The sequence below is a fragment of the Salmo salar genome, chromosome 09, assembly GCF_965601325.2.
Source record: "Salmo salar chromosome 09, fSalSal1, whole genome shotgun sequence".
Lineage (NCBI taxonomy): Eukaryota > Metazoa > Chordata > Actinopteri > Salmoniformes > Salmonidae > Salmo > Salmo salar.
In genome coordinates, this window is record NC_138299.1 from 117,798,958 (window position 1) to 117,816,965 (window position 18,008).

At 41.0% G+C, this 18,008-nt stretch overlaps 1 protein-coding gene across 3 annotated transcripts in view; it reads right to left on the reverse strand.

The window, feature by feature from the left end:
* LOC106612464 (sodium channel subunit beta-3-like) overlaps positions 1 to 17,403 on the reverse strand; it is a 33,335-nt gene extending 15,932 nt beyond the window's left edge. For 2 of the 3 annotated variants that reach the window (XM_045724337.1, XM_045724334.1), the window contains exons 1-4: positions 17,219 to 17,403; positions 7,013 to 7,107; positions 1,638 to 1,801; positions 1,169 to 1,394 (exon numbers count right to left, since the gene is read on the reverse strand). In XM_045724337.1, coding sequence (XP_045580293.1) covers positions 1,169 to 1,394; positions 1,638 to 1,801; positions 7,013 to 7,107; positions 17,219 to 17,235 — 502 coding nt within the window. In that variant the 5' untranslated portion in view covers positions 17,236 to 17,403. Of the gene's footprint in view, positions 1 to 1,168; positions 1,395 to 1,637; positions 1,802 to 7,012; positions 7,108 to 7,511; positions 7,818 to 17,218 lie in introns of those variants that run through there. The other variant, XM_045724336.2, reaches the window with a different exon arrangement.
* Positions 17,404 to 18,008: the final 605 nt, after the last annotated feature.

Below are 18,008 nucleotides of genomic sequence, written 5' to 3' on the forward strand. Positions count from 1 at the left end.
GTGAAATATATATATTTTTTTAAATGGCAAGTGTCACGTCTGGAGGAAACCTGGCACCATCCCTATGGTGAAGCACGGTGGTGGCAGGATAGAGGGAAATATGAACGGAGCAAAGTATAGAGAGATCCTAGATGAAAACCTGCTCCAGAGCACTCAGGACCACAGACTGGGGTGAAGGTTCATCTTCCAACAGGACAACGACCCTAAGCACACATCCAAGACAATGCAGGAGTGGCTTCGGGACAAGTCTCTGAATGTCCTTGAGTGGCCCAGCCAGAGCCCGGACTTCAACCCGATCGAACATCTCTGGAGAGACCTGAAAATAGCTGTGCAGCGACATTCCTAATCCAACCTGACAAAGCTTAAGAGGATCTGCAGAGATGAATGGGAGAAACTCCCAATATACAGGTGTGCCACGCTTGTAGCGTCATACCGAAGAAGACTCAATGCTGCAATCGCTGCCAAAGGTAAAGGGTCTGAATACTTACATATTATATTTCTGTTTATTTAGGTTTTATAAATTAGCAAACATTTCTAAAAACCTGTTTTTGCTTTGTCATTGTAGGGTATTGTATGTAAATTGATGAGGGAAAAAAAATATTTAATACATTTTAGAATAAAACTGTAACATAACAAAATGTGAAAAAAGTCAAGGGGTCTGAATACTTTCCGAAGTCACTGTATGAACCCCAGCAGTTCACAATAGATAGGCAGATAGAGGTATTGTAAAGTGAATGTAGGAATAACTATATGCAAATATACCTATTAAATAGTATTTATGAGTAAGGTGAACATCCAGCAAGCATCCAGTAAATGGAAACCAAATGATGTACATTACCCCCTATAATAGATACTGAAGTAGATGGTTAGAAGAAACCCTCCCTTACTATAAGAGGCCTTCAATTGAGCTTTGATAATAAAAACAGAACAAAAACACACAATTACTCATACAATACAACTATTAAAAACATTTCATGAAAATTGTAAATAAGATTAACATACCTATTAGCACCTAAGACAAAATAATACATTGGCAACAAGAATAAGGTTTATGGGTAAAGCACATATAAATACGCAAATCACACATTACAAACCACAGATAGTTAAGCCTCCAGCAAGGAGCTTGAAAGGACAGGAAGTACAATTACAAAACAGGAAGTAATCTTACCTTCCTCTCTGACCACCAGGTTGATTACCAGACTGTTGGTAACCGAGGGAGAGTAGCAGTCAAACTCAAACTGTCGGAAGACCACACACTTGTAGGTGCCCGTGTCGTTCATTGTGACGTTGATGATACTGATGGAGAGTTCTTGCAGGTCTTTACTTCCATTCCACATCAGGCGACCCCTCCAAGGTCCCTCTAGCTCCCTGGGTTGTCCATCAAACAGGTAGATCTGAGGGGGCAACGTAGCAAGGAAACACACACCCATCGTTGTTAGCTACCTTTGCCAGATTTTTCCCTCATAATTCAAAGTATTTGTGGACCATACAGCCTGACCAGGAAAAAGTTATAGGCAATCATTCCTGGTCAGGACACATGGTCAGGAAATACTGCTGGTCCTGTCAGGTGAAATACTTGTAATGAAAATGTAGAAGTTTGTGTTTGTGCAAATGGATGTTAGATGGAGGAGACCTACAGGGATGGATTCTTTGTCAGGTGGGATGTAGTACCAGTCCACACGTGTCTCCGCGTTGACCTCCTCTCTCTTCATACATGAGATGCAGGTCAGTTTCATGGGGTTCCCAACAACCGCCTCTGTTTCTGAGGGCACATCCACACATACTGGCCTGCTCACCTGCACTGGAGATAGTAACACACAGAGTGGCATCACACCAGCACCACACTGTAGCATGTACAGTACACATCACCCAGAGATACATACATGTGTATGTTTGTGCGTGTGCGCGTGTGTGTGTGTGTGAGAGAGGCAGGTTTGAGTTTTTCGTCATGAATCTTGTTCTGGAGGCAGCTCTGCAGAGTGGTCACGAGTCATACAATCAGATTTTAAACCTAACCTTAACCACACTGCTAAACCTAATGCCTAACCTTAAATTAATACCGAAAAGCAAAATGTTTTTTATTCATTTCTACAATATAGACAATTCTGACTTTGAAGCTAGCCTAAGGGGAAATCACTCAGTTCTGCCTCCAGGACAACACTCGTGAATTTAAACATCAAACTGCGTGTGGGAGCTGGCGGGAATAAAAGACAGCAAAAACACAAATGTATTATTCTATTCAACTACACCCTCCGCCCATCACCCTTTGGTCTGTTGTCAGAGCGTGGTGTTCTATTGGATAACCCTGTGACCTAATTTTGCTGCCCTCTTAATGATGTAATGTGAGCCAGGCTTGGATGAGCTTCCTGTTGTGCCAGTCAGACTGGCATAATGCAGTGCCATAGACACCACTGTTCTCAAATCACAACTCACTCACCACATAATACACCCTCACACCCCAGACCATCGCAGCCGGCCACGACCGGGAGAGCCATGAGGCGGCACCCAATTGACCCAGCGTCGACTGGGTTACGGGAGGGTTTGGCCGGCCGGGATGTCCATGTCCCATCACTCCTGTGGCGGACTGCGTGCATGCATGCTGACATGGTCGCCAGGTGTACAGTGTTTCCTCCGACACATTGGTGCGGCTGGCTTCCGAGTTAAGCGAGCATTGTGTCAAATAAGCAGTGCGACATGGTGGGGTCGTATTTTGGTGGACGCACGGCTCTTGAATTTTGCTTCTACCGAGTCCGTACAGGAGTTACAGATATGTGACAAGACTGTAACTACCAATTGGATACCACGAAATAGGGGAGAAAATAAAATAATAATACAAAAATATAAAAATATATGTATACAGTTGAAGTCGGAAGTTTACATACACTTAGGTTGGATTCATTAAAACTCGTTTTTCAACCACTCCAAAAATGTCTTGTTAACAAACTATAGTTTTGGCAAGTCGGTTAGGACATCTACTGTGTGCATGACACAAGTAACTTTATCAACGATTGTTTACAGACAGAATATTTCACTTATAATTCACTGTATCACAATTCCAGCGGGTCAGAAGTTTACATACACTAAGTTGACTGTGCCTTTAAACAGCATGGAAAATTCCAGAAAATGATGTCATGGCTTTAGAAGCTTCTGATAGGCTAATTGACATAATTTGAGTCAATCGGAGGTGTACCTGTGGATGTATTTCAAGGCCTACCTTCAAACTCAGTGCCTCAGAAAAAAATTTTTGTAGACCTCCATAAGTCTGGATCATCCTTGGGAGCAATTTCCAAACGCCTGAAGGAACCACGTTCATCTGTACAAACAATAGTACGCAAGTATAAACACCATGGGACCACGCAGCCGTCATACCGCTCAGGAAGGAGACGCGTTCTGTCTCCTAGAGACAAACGTACTGTAACGGCTGTTGAATGGACTAGACCAAGGCGCAGTGTGGTTAGTGCTCATCTTTGTAATTTAATGAAAAAAGAGAACACTTTACAAAATAAACAAAAGACAACAGCCAAACAGTTCTGTCAGGTAACAAATGACTAAACAGAAAATAACCACCCACAAAACCCAAAGGAAAACAGGCTGCCTAAGTATGGCTCCCAATCAGCAACAACGATATACAGCTGTCCCTGATTGAGAGCCATACCCGGCCGAAACAAAGAAATACCAAACATAGAAAAAAGGACATAGAATGCCCACCCCAACTCACGCCCTGACCAACCAAAATAGAGACATAAAAGGATCTCTAAGGTCAGGGCGTGACACGTACTTTGGTGCGAAAAGTGCAAATCAATCCCAGAACAACAGCAAAGGACCTTGTGAAGATGCTGGAGGAAACAGGTACAAAAGTATCTATATCCATAGTAAAACGAGTCCTATATCGAAAGGCCACTCAGCAAGGAAGAAGCCACTGCTCCAAAACTGCCAAAAAAAGCCAGACTACGGTTTGCAACTGCACATGGGGACAAAGATCGTACTTTTTGGAGAAATGTCCTCTGGTCTGATGAAACAAAAATAGAACCGTTTGGCCATAATGACCATCGTTATGTTTGGAGGGAAAAGGGGGAGGCTTGCAAGCCGAAGAACACCATCCCAACCGTGAAGCATGGGGGTGGCAGCATCATGTTGTGGGGGTGCTTTGCTGCAGGAGGGACTAGTGCACTTCACAAAATAGATGGCATCATGAGGTCGGAACATTATGTGGATATATTGATGCAACATCTGAAGACATCAGTCAGGAAGTTAAACCTTGGCACAAATAGGTCTTCCAAATGGACAATGACCCCAAGCATACTTCCAAAGCTGTGGCTAAAATGGCTTAAGGACAACAAAGTCAAGGTATTGGAGTGTGCGAGCAAGGAGGCCTACAAACCTGACTCAATTACACCAGCTCTGTCAGGAGGAATGGGCCAAAATTCACCCAACTTATTGTGGAAAGCTTGTGGAAGGCTACCCGAAACATTTGACCCAAGTTAAACAATTTAAAGGCAATGCTACCAAATACTAATTGAGTGTATGTAAACTTCTGATCCACTGGGAATGTGATGAAAGTAATAAAAGCTGAAATAAATAATTCTCTCTACTATTATTCTGACATTGTAAGGGGTGCGTAACTGGTGGCAGGGAAGTCAGACACAGGAGAGCAGAACTAGGTAATAGCCGGAGCAGTTTAATTGCAAAACCAACAGCATAAAGAATAACAAACATGGGTATAAAACCTGTCGCGCACCAGTAAACATGTGCACAAGCACTTACAACAAACAGTTCCACACAAAGACATGGGGGGAACAGAGGGTTAAATACACAACACTTAATGAAGGAAATGAGAACCAGGTGTGTAGGAAAACAAGACAAAACAAATGGAAAATGAAAAGTGGATCGACGATGGCTAGAAGACCGGTGATGCCAACCGCCGAACGCGGCTCGAACAAGGAGAGGAACCGACTTCGGTGGAAGTCGTCACAGACATTTCACATTCTTAAATTAAAGTGGTGATCCTAACTAACCTAAGACAATGAATTTTTACTAGGATTAAATGTCAGGAATTATGAAAAACTGAGTTTAAATGTATTTGGCTAAGGTGTATGTAAACTTCCAACTTTCACTGTACATTTCACACTAGACTGACACACGCAGTGAGCGTAATATCATCAACCCCACAAACAAGGCCTGAGATCCAAACAGCACCATATTCCATATTTCGTGCACTACTTTAGACCAGGGCCCGGGTCAAAAGTAGTGCATTATATGGTCAAAAGTAGTGCACTATATGGGGATTAGGGTGCCATTTGGGAAGCAACCAATAGTGATTGAGGGAAGAAAATGTGTGGTTTTCTGCATGGAGTCTTTGTGTGACTGATTGACAAAACGCACAGTTAGTATTATGTAACCCAGAGCCCCGGGCTGTGTTTGTCAACATCAATCACATCTCCAGCTCATTAAGGGTCATACTAATCAAATCAAATGTATTTATCACATGCTTCGAATACAGCAGTGAAATGCTTACTTACAAGCCCTTAACCAACAATGCTTTAAGAAGATCAGTAAAAAAAAGTTCACTAAAATAGATAAGTAAAGAATAGAAAATAGAAGTAACAAATAATTAAACAGCAGCAGTAAAATAACAATAGCGAGGCTATATACAGGGGGTACCGGTACAGAGTCAATGTGCAGGGGCACTTGAGGTAATTATGTACATGTAGGTAGAGTTAAAGTGACTATGCATTGATAATAAACAGAGTAGCAGCAGCGTAAAAAAGTGGGGTCTGGGTATCCCTTTGATTAGCTGTTCGAGAGTCTTATGGCTTGGGGGTAGAAACTGTTAAGAAGCCTTTTGGACCTAGACCTGGCGCTCCGGTACTGCTTGGCGTGTGGTAGCAGAGAGAACGGCCCATGACTAGGGTGGCTGGAGTCTTTGACAATTTTTAGGGCCTTCCTCTGACACCGCCTGGTATAGAGGTCCTGGATGGCAGGAAGCTTGGCCCTGGTGATGTACTGGGCTATACGCACTACCCTCTGTAGTGCCTTGTGGTCAGAGGCCGAGCGATTTCCATACCAGGCAGTAATGCAAACAGTAAGGATGCTCTCGATGGTGCAGCTGTAGAACCTTTTGAGGATCTGAGGACCCATGTCAAATCTTTTCAGTCTCCTGAGGGGGAATAGGCTTTGTCGTGCTCTCTTCACAACTGTCTTAATGTGTTTGGACCATGAGAGTTTGATAGTTCCATGCAGCCACATGGAAACCAGGAAAGTCACAGTAGTGAAAGTGACACAGAAACGTACTGGGAAAGAGGACCCGGTCAGTGCTGCCATTCAGAAATAAGAAATACATTTACATAACATTAGGCTGCTGACACATATCATTTAAAAACATGGACAAACTAATAGAAGTACTTAAATTGGGAGCAGACAGTTGATCATCTTCAACAGTAAGTGAAAGTCTCAAATGAGGTCTATCAGTGCTGCCATTCAGAAATAAGAAATGCATTTGCATAACATTAGGCTGCTGACAGATATCATTTAGAGCAGGTTTAGAGCAGGTTACTGTTGAAGATGATCTACCTTCTGCTCCCTATTTAAGTACCTCTATTAGTTTGTTCATGTTTTTAAATGTTGGAATAGTTGGTGACATATTTAGAATATTTTATATAAAAGTGTTACCAAATTGCATTTTATTTTACTTTAGAGACGGATTACCCAGATCATGTCCTGTCTGTTGGCTTCTACATGTAATGATAATAGGCTTATACCTTGATTTCACTTTATCCAAAAGCCAAGTGAATGCTACTGTAGGTTTTCTATGTCACTTGACCGTGTCAAATCATGCCATACTAGCCTTAGTCAGATCTCTCAGATCTCTCAAGATGGAACATAAAGGCCTACGTGTTGGGATTACAACTTGTTTGATCGTGATGTATCAATTAATGGCAAAAACCGTTGCATCACAAATCTGTGATTTTCAACCATTAGAGACAAAACACATGATGTAAGTGCAAATACTTACCTACTAAAACCAAAAGTAATAGAGAATGCAATATAACCCTGGTTCGAGTTCTCATATTCGGTATTCTCTGGTATAGCTGTCTTGGACACGCTCTCCTGTTCACAATCAAAGAAAGAAAAAACACGTTAAACCTCGAATAATCTCATATTTAATCTACAGTATTTTCATCTACAGTATTTCTATGTCGTGGTAGCGAATGCCCTAGTTTGATTAGGCTATTTGTAGAGCGTAATTTCAGGACAATGGACAGTGAGCGCACCGCTACCCAGGAGATCGGTCGTCGATAAATATAACACATTCTCCGTAGAGATTTGACAAAGTGTGAGAAAAATCTTGCTTTAGGCTATATGATGGTTATTTGTCAGTGTCTGAAGATAACATTAATTTAATATTATCATTGACTGGCCTGTTGCCTAAGATTAATCACTTTATTTTTTTGTAAACTTCTCCCACATTATTCAAGTCGTAGTATATTTGTGGTGAGAAAAAAATTACTCACACTCATTCATTCGATATTCCTCGCAGCTTCACCATGAATAAAACCCAAAAGAGACCTGTAGATTCCACACTCCGCTGAGGCCACTTTCTATTGCGGGATTTGGGTGAGCGTCTAGAAATCCTCAATCATACAATGACAATGGATTGTAAAAAGTTTTATATGAATAGCGAATAATAAATTGGTTTAATCAAAAAATGATACTCTTTTGTCAGATTCTTCATAAAATGAGGAGCAATCCGAAAATGACGTTCTGTTCCGCTGTTCACTGCCTTTGTTTTTCGCAATAAGCGGTCACTTAGGGCTCCGATAACGTTTCCATTGATGCGCATGCGTAAAAGTCACAACCTATGTATTTTCACTCCGTATCTTCTTGTTCGCAGGCACATGGACAATACAAAGTACAGTTCCAGTTAGAAGTTTGGACACACTTCCTCATTAAAAGGGTTTTTCTATATTTTTACTATTTTCTACATTGTAGAATAGTGAAGACATCAAACCTATGAAATAACACATAAGTAATCATGTAGTAACCAAAAAAGTGTTAAACGGATCAAAATATATTTTCTATTTGAGATTCTTCAAAGTAGCCACCCTTCTCCTTGATGACAGCTTTGCACACTCTTGGCATTCTCTCAACCTGCTTCATGAGGTAGTCACCTGGAATGTATTTCAATTAACGGGTGTGCCTTGTTAAAAGTACATTTGTGGAATTTCTTACCTTCTTTATGCATTTGAGCCAATCAGTTGTGTTGTAACAAGGTAGGGGTGGTATACAGAAAGAAGATAGCCCTATTTGGTAAAAGGCCAAGTCCATATTATGTCAAGAACAGCTCAAATAAGCAAAAATAAATGACAGTCCATCATTACTTTAAGACATGAAGCTCAATCACTGAGGAAAATTTCAAGAACTTTGAAAGTTTCTTCAAGTGCAGTCGCAAAAACCATCAAGCGCTATGATGAAACTGGCTCTCACTAGGACACCCACAGGAAAGGAAGACCCAGAGTTACCTCTGCTGCAGAGGATAAGTTCATTAGAGTTACCAGCCTCAGAAACTGCAGCCCAAATAAATGCTTCACAGAGTTCAAGTAACAGACACGTCAACATCAATTGTTCAGAGGACACTGCGTGAATCAGGCATTCATGGCCGAAAAGAAACCACTACTAAAGGACACCAATAATAAGAAGAGACTTGCTTGGGCCAAGAAACATGAGTAATGGACATTAGACTGGTGGAAATCTCTCCTTTGGTCTGATGAGTGCAAATGTGAGACGCAGAGTAGGTGAACGGATGATCTCTGCATGTGTGGTTCCCACCGTGAAGGATGGAGGAGATGTGATGGTGTGGGGGTGCTTTGCTGGTGACACTGTCTGTGATTTAGGCACACTTAACCAGCATGGCTACCACAGCATTCTTCAGCAATATGCCATCCCATCTGGTTTGCGCTTAGTGGGACAATCATTTGTTTTTCAACAGGACAATGACCCAAAACACACCCCCAGGTTGTGTAAGGCTGCGTAAGTGATGGGGTGCTGCATCAGATGACCTGGCCTCCACAATAACCAGACGTTAACCCAATTGAGATGCTTTGGGATGAGTTGGACCGCAGAGTGAAGGAAAAGCAGACAACAAGTGCTCAGCATGTGGAAACTCCTTCAAAACTGTTGCAAAAGCATTGTAGGTGAAGCTGGTTGAGAGAATGCCAAGCGTGTGCAAAGCTGTCATCAAGGCAAAGGGTGGCTACTTTGAAGAATCTAAGATATAAAATATATTTTGATTTGTTTAACACTTTTTTGGTTACTACATGATTCCATGTGTTATTTCATAGTTTTGATGTGTTCATTATTATTATACAATGTAGAAAATAGTAAAAATATAGAAAAACCTTTGAATGAGTAGGTGGGTCCAAACCTTTGACTGGTACTGTATATGTACAGTATGTGTGTGTGTGTGTGTGTGTGTGTGTGTGTGTGTGTGTGTGTGTGTGTGTGTGTGTGTGTGTGTGTGTGTGTGTGTGTGTGTGCGCGTGTACAATACAGTTTGTTCAATCAATTAAAACAAAGCATACTAACAATTGAACATGGTAGATTCAGTGTACAGTAATAAGTTTCTTTTTGTGAGTGTGCATGTGTGTGCATGAGAGTTAGGCTATATGGAGGAGAGAGACTACTGTGCAGTTCACAAAAACGTTATTAAATTCACATAAAATAACAAAGGTTCACCATATGTCTTACTTCTAACATTGAATTGAGATGGGAGAGCTGTAGAATACTTTTTCTTGTTCAACAGATGTTGATTTTCCATGTTGACTTTATATTGTTTGCATATTCTTGTGATTTGCTAGTAAAGCATATTCTTGTGGATATCCGAACTAGATGGGTAAATGTGTTTTTATACTATACTGAACAAAAATATAAACACAGCATGCATAATTTCAACGATTTTACTGAGTTACAGATCATATAAAGAAATTAGTCAATTGAAATAACTTCATTAGGCCCTAATCTATACATTTCACATGACTGGTCAGTGGTGCAGCCATGGGTGGGCCTGGGAGGGCATAATCCCACCCACTGGGGAGCCAGGCCCAGCCAATCAGAGTTTTCCCCACAAAAGGGCTTTATTACAGACAGAAATATTCCTCAGTTTCATCAGCTGTCCGGGTGGCTGGTCTCAGAAGAAGGTGAATGAAGAAGCCGGTGTGGATGTCCTGGGCTGGCATGGCTACACCTGGTCTGCAGTTGTAAGACCGGTTGGACGTAGTACTAAATTATCTAAAACGAAATTGCAGGTGGCTTTTGGTAGAGAAATTAACATTCAATTCTCTGGCAACAGCTCTGGTGGATATTTCTGCAGTCAGCATGCCAATTGCACGCTCCCTAAAAACTCTGTGGCATTGTGTTGTCTTACAAAACTACACTTTTTTTTTGTTATTTTATTTCACCTTTATTTAACCAGGTAGGCCAGTTGAGAACAAGTTCTCATTTACAACTGCAACCTGGCCAAGATAAAGCAAAGCAGTGCGACACAAACAACAACACAGAGTTACACATGGAATAAACAAACATACAGTCAATAACACAATGGAAAAGTCTATATACAGTGTGTGCAAATGGTGTGAGGAGGTAAGGCAATAAATAGGCAATAGTAGTGAAGTAATTACAATTGAGCAAATTAACACTGGAGTGATAGATGTGCAGATGATGATGTGCAAGAATAAATACTGGTGTGCAAAAGAGCAAAAAAGTAAATAAAAACAGTATGGGGATGAGGTAGGTAGATTGGATGGGCTATTTACAGATTGGCTGTGTACAGCTGCAGCGATTTTAAAGTGGCCTTTTATTGTGCCCAGCACAAGGTGCACCTGTGTAATGATCATGCTGTTTAATAATATCTTCTTGATATGCCAGACCGGTCAGGTGTATGGATTATTTTAGCAAAGGAGAAATGGTCACTAACAGGGATGTAAACAAATTTTATTTCAGCTCATGAAACATGAGACCAACACTTTACATGCTGCGTTTATATTTTTGTGTAGTATATTTTGAATTGGCAGAATTCAAGGGGGGTAGAATTTTTTTGAAACTTTTTTTACTGAGGATTTTTGGAGACAGACTGTGTACCATGCTTTCCAGAACCCATCTGCTGCTCTCTTATGAGGTCTGAATAAGGAAAAGCAGCGGTGAAATACAGAATTGAAGGATGTGAGAAAAGTCTGGTAAGCAGACTCCACAGTAAATTATTATAAAAATGTTCCCATTAAATATCAATCAACATTTGAAAATCTTCAGTATTACTTTTGTTAAATATTCTACATTTAATGCTACTATCCATTCCCATCTGCTCCACATTTTTCTAGCTGACAAAGAGAAGTGGAATATTGGATATTGTCAGTATAAATGTCACTATAAAGTCTACCTGTTTTTGCCACATTATTCAATTAATCAGTAAAAATATTACTAATAAGGATGACCGATGAACTGGTCACTTTTGTGGGCTTGTAGTTGAGGAGATATAGATAGCTGGTGTATAAAGAATTCAAAAAGTCCGACATCAGTAAGCCCTTTTTACATCAGTCGATGTCACAAAGTGCTATACAGAAACCCAGCCTAAAAACCCAAACAGCAAGCAATGCAGATGTAGAAGCATGGTGGCTAGGAAAAACTCCATAGAAAGGCAGGAACCTAGGAAGAAACCAGGCTCTGAGGGATGGCCAGTCCTCTTCTGGCTGAGCTGGGTTGAGATTATAATGGCCAATATGTTCAAACGTTCATAGATGACCAGCAGGGTAAAATAATAATAATATTATTATGGTTGTAGAGGGTGCAACAGGTCAGCACCTTAAATCCAATCTTGATGAAAGGGCATCATTAAAACTACCAATGTCAGTATCGGTTGCCCTATAAACACATCCAATTTTACCACCAAAACATGTACAGGAGGGAATTTCTATGAAGGGCGATTTAACGTTAATGTTATGAGTTGCAAGTGCGAGGTCCTCTCTTACAAATAATTTAAGACTTATGAACAAAAATGACAACAGACATCCAATGTACCAACCACACAAATGTTATATAATGTTGTTTAGCATCTGGAAGGAGAGTGCTTACTCATAGCCACTCATTTAATACAGATCAGTGAAGCACATATATTTTTATTCACCCCCTTAGGCATCTCCAAAGAATCACACAGCAGTGATAGAGCTCAAAGATCACCCTGGAGTAGAATCTTGATTTAATATTGGGGCGGCAGGGTAGTCTAGTGGTTAGAGCATTGGGCTAGTAACCAAAAGGTTGTAAGTTCAAATCCTCGAGCTGGACAAGGCAGTTAGCCTGTGAACAGTGGGTTGTCATTGAAAATAAGAATTTGTTCTTAACTGACTTGCCTAGTTAAATAAAGGTAAAATAAAAACAATTATACTCTGACCTCAGTGTGTATGGTATGTGTAGGCCATTGAAAAACACATAATTCTGAGCATACCAAGAAAAACCAGCCTACAGAGCTTCTAATGCAACCTTACAATCCCACTGATTCTCTCTCATATTTGGTGCTTATAGCAGGATGATGCAATGACCTTTCATCTACATAAAACCTAATCTGCATTTGACACAAAGCGATGAGTTTTTCGATTATGTTTTATTCCATTCTGCTTCACTGCTCCTCTCTGCCATTACCTCTGAGAGCAGTCATTATCTTCCCCCCAGTTCACCCACATACCAGTGTGGAAGAAGCCTGGGCTGCATCTCAAATGTCACCCTATTCCCAATATAGTGTGCTACTTTTGACCAGAGGACACTATGGGCCCTGGTTAAAAGTAGTACACTTATAGGGAATAGTGTACCCTTTGAGACGCGGCCCTAAAGTACTTATGAAGGATCGGCATGATATCAACTATACCCATTATTCTCCATGAGTCACATTGAGTATGAATTATGTTTGCCTTCCTGGACATTTATTTAGGAAAGACTACGCTGTTTAATGAACTGTTAGGCATTGACATATGGAATATGATAAATCAGATTTGTACTGTAATGGATGGTACTGTGTGTATGAGTATTCCATACATTGCATAAATACAGTTCATTCTGAACCCAGCATCTAAAGCAAAGCTATTGTGATATTTATTCCGAAATCTTCTAGGCAGTATTTCTAAATTTCTCTATGGCACTTCGACCTCTTAAACTCTCGACTGTTCTTCAATGTTCTTAATCCGGGAAAAACTCAAAGGTTTATCCAGTGAAGACATCTTAAAACTCCATTCAACTTCATAAGACAGATACAGTGTATATGTAGTGCTCAAATTAGAACATGCAGTGTAATCTAACAATGAGATCACTGTGTTTAATCTAGTGGCCGATGTAAAGTATGTGTGCATGGAGGAATAAGAAAGGCTTACCTCAAAGGATACCGTAGGTTTAATGCTTTCAGCTTTCTACCATGGATTACAAATTTCATTTGGAGTATGTTGCCATTCTATTTCTATGGATGTTGTATGTCATACATTTTTTTCAATGTTTAAATATCAGAGCACATGGCTGATATATCCATGGCATCAGGCAAGTAGGCAGCAATCATATGACTAATCCCACGGCATATTATTTCTAATGAAAACACATAAACAACAATGAAAATGGCAGTGGAGAATGCACAGTGCGTTGTTGCCAGCAGGCTGGGTGTCTCAGAAACACTAAATATGGCAAGCCTGGTGGCTGCCACTGCCACATCCCAGAGATAAGGGAACCATGGCAACAGTGATGCACAAGGACCGGATGATGGGAACAAGGTAGAGAAAATGAAAAACCCGTAGACTAACACAGGAGAAGCTCAGCTCTGGGAAGAAACCACACTGGTTTGTTTATCATGCTCATTTCCAAGAACAAAACAAATGGATTTGTTCCTATCCAATGGGCACACACTGGTTGAATCAAAGTTGATTCCACGGAATTATGTGAAACCAACGTGGAATAGACGTTGAATGGCGCCGATATAGAGGGCAGCCGTGCTTCTAGCCACTAGGCAACTTTGCAGTATTTGGTTTTTTTTATATGTTATTTCTTACATTATTATGCCAGACATTTTTTTGTGTTATTACATACAGCCGGGAATAACTTTTGGATATCAGAGTGACGGTAACTCACTAGCATTACGACCAGGAATATACAACTTTCCTAATCGGATCCTTTGTCCGTAACCCCCAAGGCAATTGAAATGATTCCAGAGGCTGACCCAGATATCGTCCGTGGAGAGGAGGTACCCGGAGTGGACTTCTAGACCGACTCAGGAGGCACGCACACCACCCACCGGTTCCGAGTTTATTACTCGCTAATGTTCAGTCTCTGGATAATAAAGTTGAAGAGCTGAGTGCGAGGATTTCCTTCCAGAGAGACATCAGGGATTGTAACATACTCTGTTTCATGGAAACATTTCTCTCTTGGGATTTTCTGTCCGAGTCCGTACAGCTAGTTGGGTTCTCAGTTCATCGCGCAAACAGGAATAAATCTCTCTGTGAAGAAGGGGGTGTATGTTTCATGATTAACTACTCATGGTGTGATTGTGATAACATACAGGAACTCAAGTCCTTTTGTTCACCCAACCTAGAATCCCTCACAATCAAATGCCAACCTCATTACATCCCGAGAGAATTCTGTTCGGTTATGGACACAGCCGTGTATATTCCCCCTCAAGCCGATACAACGACGGTCCTCAAAGAACTTCACTGGACTTTATGCAAACTGGAAACCACATATACTGAGGCCGCATTTATTGTAGCTGGGGATTTTAACTAAGCAAATTTGAGTTCCATCAGCACAACAACTGTAGTACTCGCACTGCTAAAACACTCGACCACTGCTACTCCGACTTCTGGGATGCCTACAAGGCACTCCCCCACCCTTCATTCGGAAAATCTGACCATGACTCCGTTTTTCTCCTCCCTTCATACAGGCAGAAACTCACTATTCAAAGTTGGTCTGACCAAATTGTTTTGATCACGCTGACTGGGATATGTTCCGGGTAGCCTCCGAGAATAACATTGACGAATATACTGATACGGTGACTGAGTTTATCAGGAAGTGGATAGGAGATGTTGTACCCACTAACTATTTAAACCTACCCTAACCAGAAACTGTGGATAGATGGCAGCATTCGGGCAAAACTGACTGGGAATATGGCAGAATACAAACAGTGTAGTTATTTCCTCCGTAAGGCAATCAAACAGGCAAAACGTTAATATAGAGACAAAGTGGAGTCGTAATTCAATGGCTCAGACACGAGACGTATGTGGCAGGGTCTACAGACAATCACGGACTAAAAAAGGAGCACACAACCTCTTACTCAACGTCAACAAAACAAAGGCGATGATCTTGGACTTCAGGAAACAGCAGAGGGAGCAACCCCTTATCCACATCGACGAGACCGTAGTGGAGAAGGTGGAAAGCTTCAAGTTCCTCGGCGTACACATCACTGACAAACTGAAACGGTCCACCCACAGACAGCGTGGTGAAGAAGGCACAACACCACCTCTTCAACCTCAGGAGGCTGAAGAAATTTGTCTTGGCACCTAAAACCCTCACAAACTTTTACAGCTGCACAATTGAGAGCATCCTGTCGGGCTGTATCACCGTCTGGTACGGCAACTGCACCGCCCACAACCGCAGGGATCTCCAGAGGGTGGTGCGGTCTGCCCAACGCATCACCGGGGGCAAACTACCTGCCCTCCAGGACATCTGTTCAGGACAGCACCCGAGGTCACAGAAAGGCCAAAAAGATCATCAAGGACAACAACCACCCGAGCCACTGCCTTTTCACCCCGCTATCGTCCAGCAGGTGAGGTCCGTACAGGTGCATCAATGCTGGGACTGAGAGACTGAAAAACAGCTTCAATCTCAAGACCATCAGACTGTTAAATAGCCATCAATAGCACATTAGAGGCTGATTCCTATATACATAGACTTGAAATCACTGGCCACTTTAATAAATGGAACACTAGTCACTTTAATAATGTTTACATATTTTGCATTACTCATCCCATATGTATATACTGTATTCTATACTATTCTACTGTATCTTAGTCTATGCCGCTCCGACATTGCTTGTCTATATATTTATATATTCTTAATGACATTCATTTACTTAGATGTGTGTGTATATTGTTGTGAAATTATTAGATATTACTGCACTGTTGGGGCTGGAAACACAAGTATTTCGCTACACCCGCAAACACCCGCAATAACATCTGCTAAACATGTGTATGTGACCAATAACATTTTATTTAATTTGAATTGACATCTGTGCCCAGTGGGTACAGCGTAGAGTGAAAATCAAGTGATCCATGTCCTAATAAAGGTACACACAACACTAAGCTTTGAGGCTGGTGGTAATGCACACCAAGCAAATACAAGCAATCACTGGTGGCCTACTTACAGTAAAGTATACTGATTAGATAATGACACCCAACTGGTAAGTGGATGCACTGGTCAGGTGACACTTTGGCTCAGTAGAAATATGAGATTGTGAATTGGGATGACCAAAAGGTATGAGGCTCACTATGAGTGGCTGGAGTTCAGTGGGGAAGGTACTGTACTGTCCAATAAGAAACACATTTGCTGTTAAAAAATAATAAAAAAATAATAATCTTACAAACTTAATTAAATGTTTTGCCTCAACGAAAAAGGTTGAAAGTATTTAGTCAAACATTTAAAAAAAACATTAAAACGCTTTGTTCCAACGTTTATAAAACCCTAACTATGTTTACTACTGCACGGTGTCCGGGGCAAGTGAACAGAGTTTCGGGGATTTGGAGGGATTTCAAGATTACAACATGATTACAGCATGTGGACACTAATGGGAAATGTTGGAACTTAACCGCGAAATCTGCCCAGCAACTATAGAAACATTTTCATTATTGAAAATCAGTGCTAAATTAATGAGAAGTAGACTATATGCTTATCCCCAGCGGTGTAGTTCAGATGTTCAATACAAACATGCATATGGGGTTTACACACTCCTATATGAAGAGGAGGATAGATTTTGAAGGGTCTGATCATTGTTATTGTGCATCTTTTTTTGTGGCATTACTGATATACTCATCAATTTCAATACTTATGTACCACAATTAGAGATTTTAATACTGCAACAAATATAACTTAGCAATTGTCTGTAACACAGCATTATCCCCACCCCCAAATGAAATCAAATAGCAACACTTACAGTGAGTCTGTATCCATAGGATCCTGAAAGATCTTCCTTATCAAACACGTTTCCTTAAAAATATGTGCTGCTCCAAACAAAACTGTAATGACGAAACAAGTTCAAATAACATTTGGAAAAAGTATTTTGTGTTTGTATCATGGACTGTGTTTTGCAGCTGTCTGTCCATTCGTTATGGACAGACAGTGATGGGACAGGAATAGTTGTGGTCTCCACTAGCAGCTGGCAAAAGGTAACATTATGCCAACCTGAGGAAAAAAACATACACAGGGCTTTACTTTCTATAAATAACACTGTTGTTCTCGTTTAAGCAACCGGAGCAGAAATAATATTGAAACATTGCAAATCCTTACATGAGAAAGATGTATGCTGGTTTACACTCTTAGAATGAAAGGTGCTACCTAGAACCATAACAGCTTCTTTTGCTTACCCCTCCACAAATAACCATTTGGCAACCCTTTTCTAATAGTACAGTGCCAGCTGAGAGAGGTATGACAAGTAGTCAGATATTGGGAGGTATAAAATATCATTTTTAGTGAGACATTGTTTCTAATCTCCATGATAGGGTCTGTCAGGCTGAGTCAGCCTATGGAACTTTCTAAGGGGCATCACCCCATTTTAACCCGGGACTTGGCACCGAGTTGTGGGCACTGATACTGATAGCCATTGACGATTGGTCCAGCTGACCTCCTCAATCTGCTCACAGTCTAACCCCTCCATCCCCACCCACCTGTAGGAATACTCCATTTCTATTAGCAGAGTGCGTATTGTCTAGATTACTCAGCCTGGA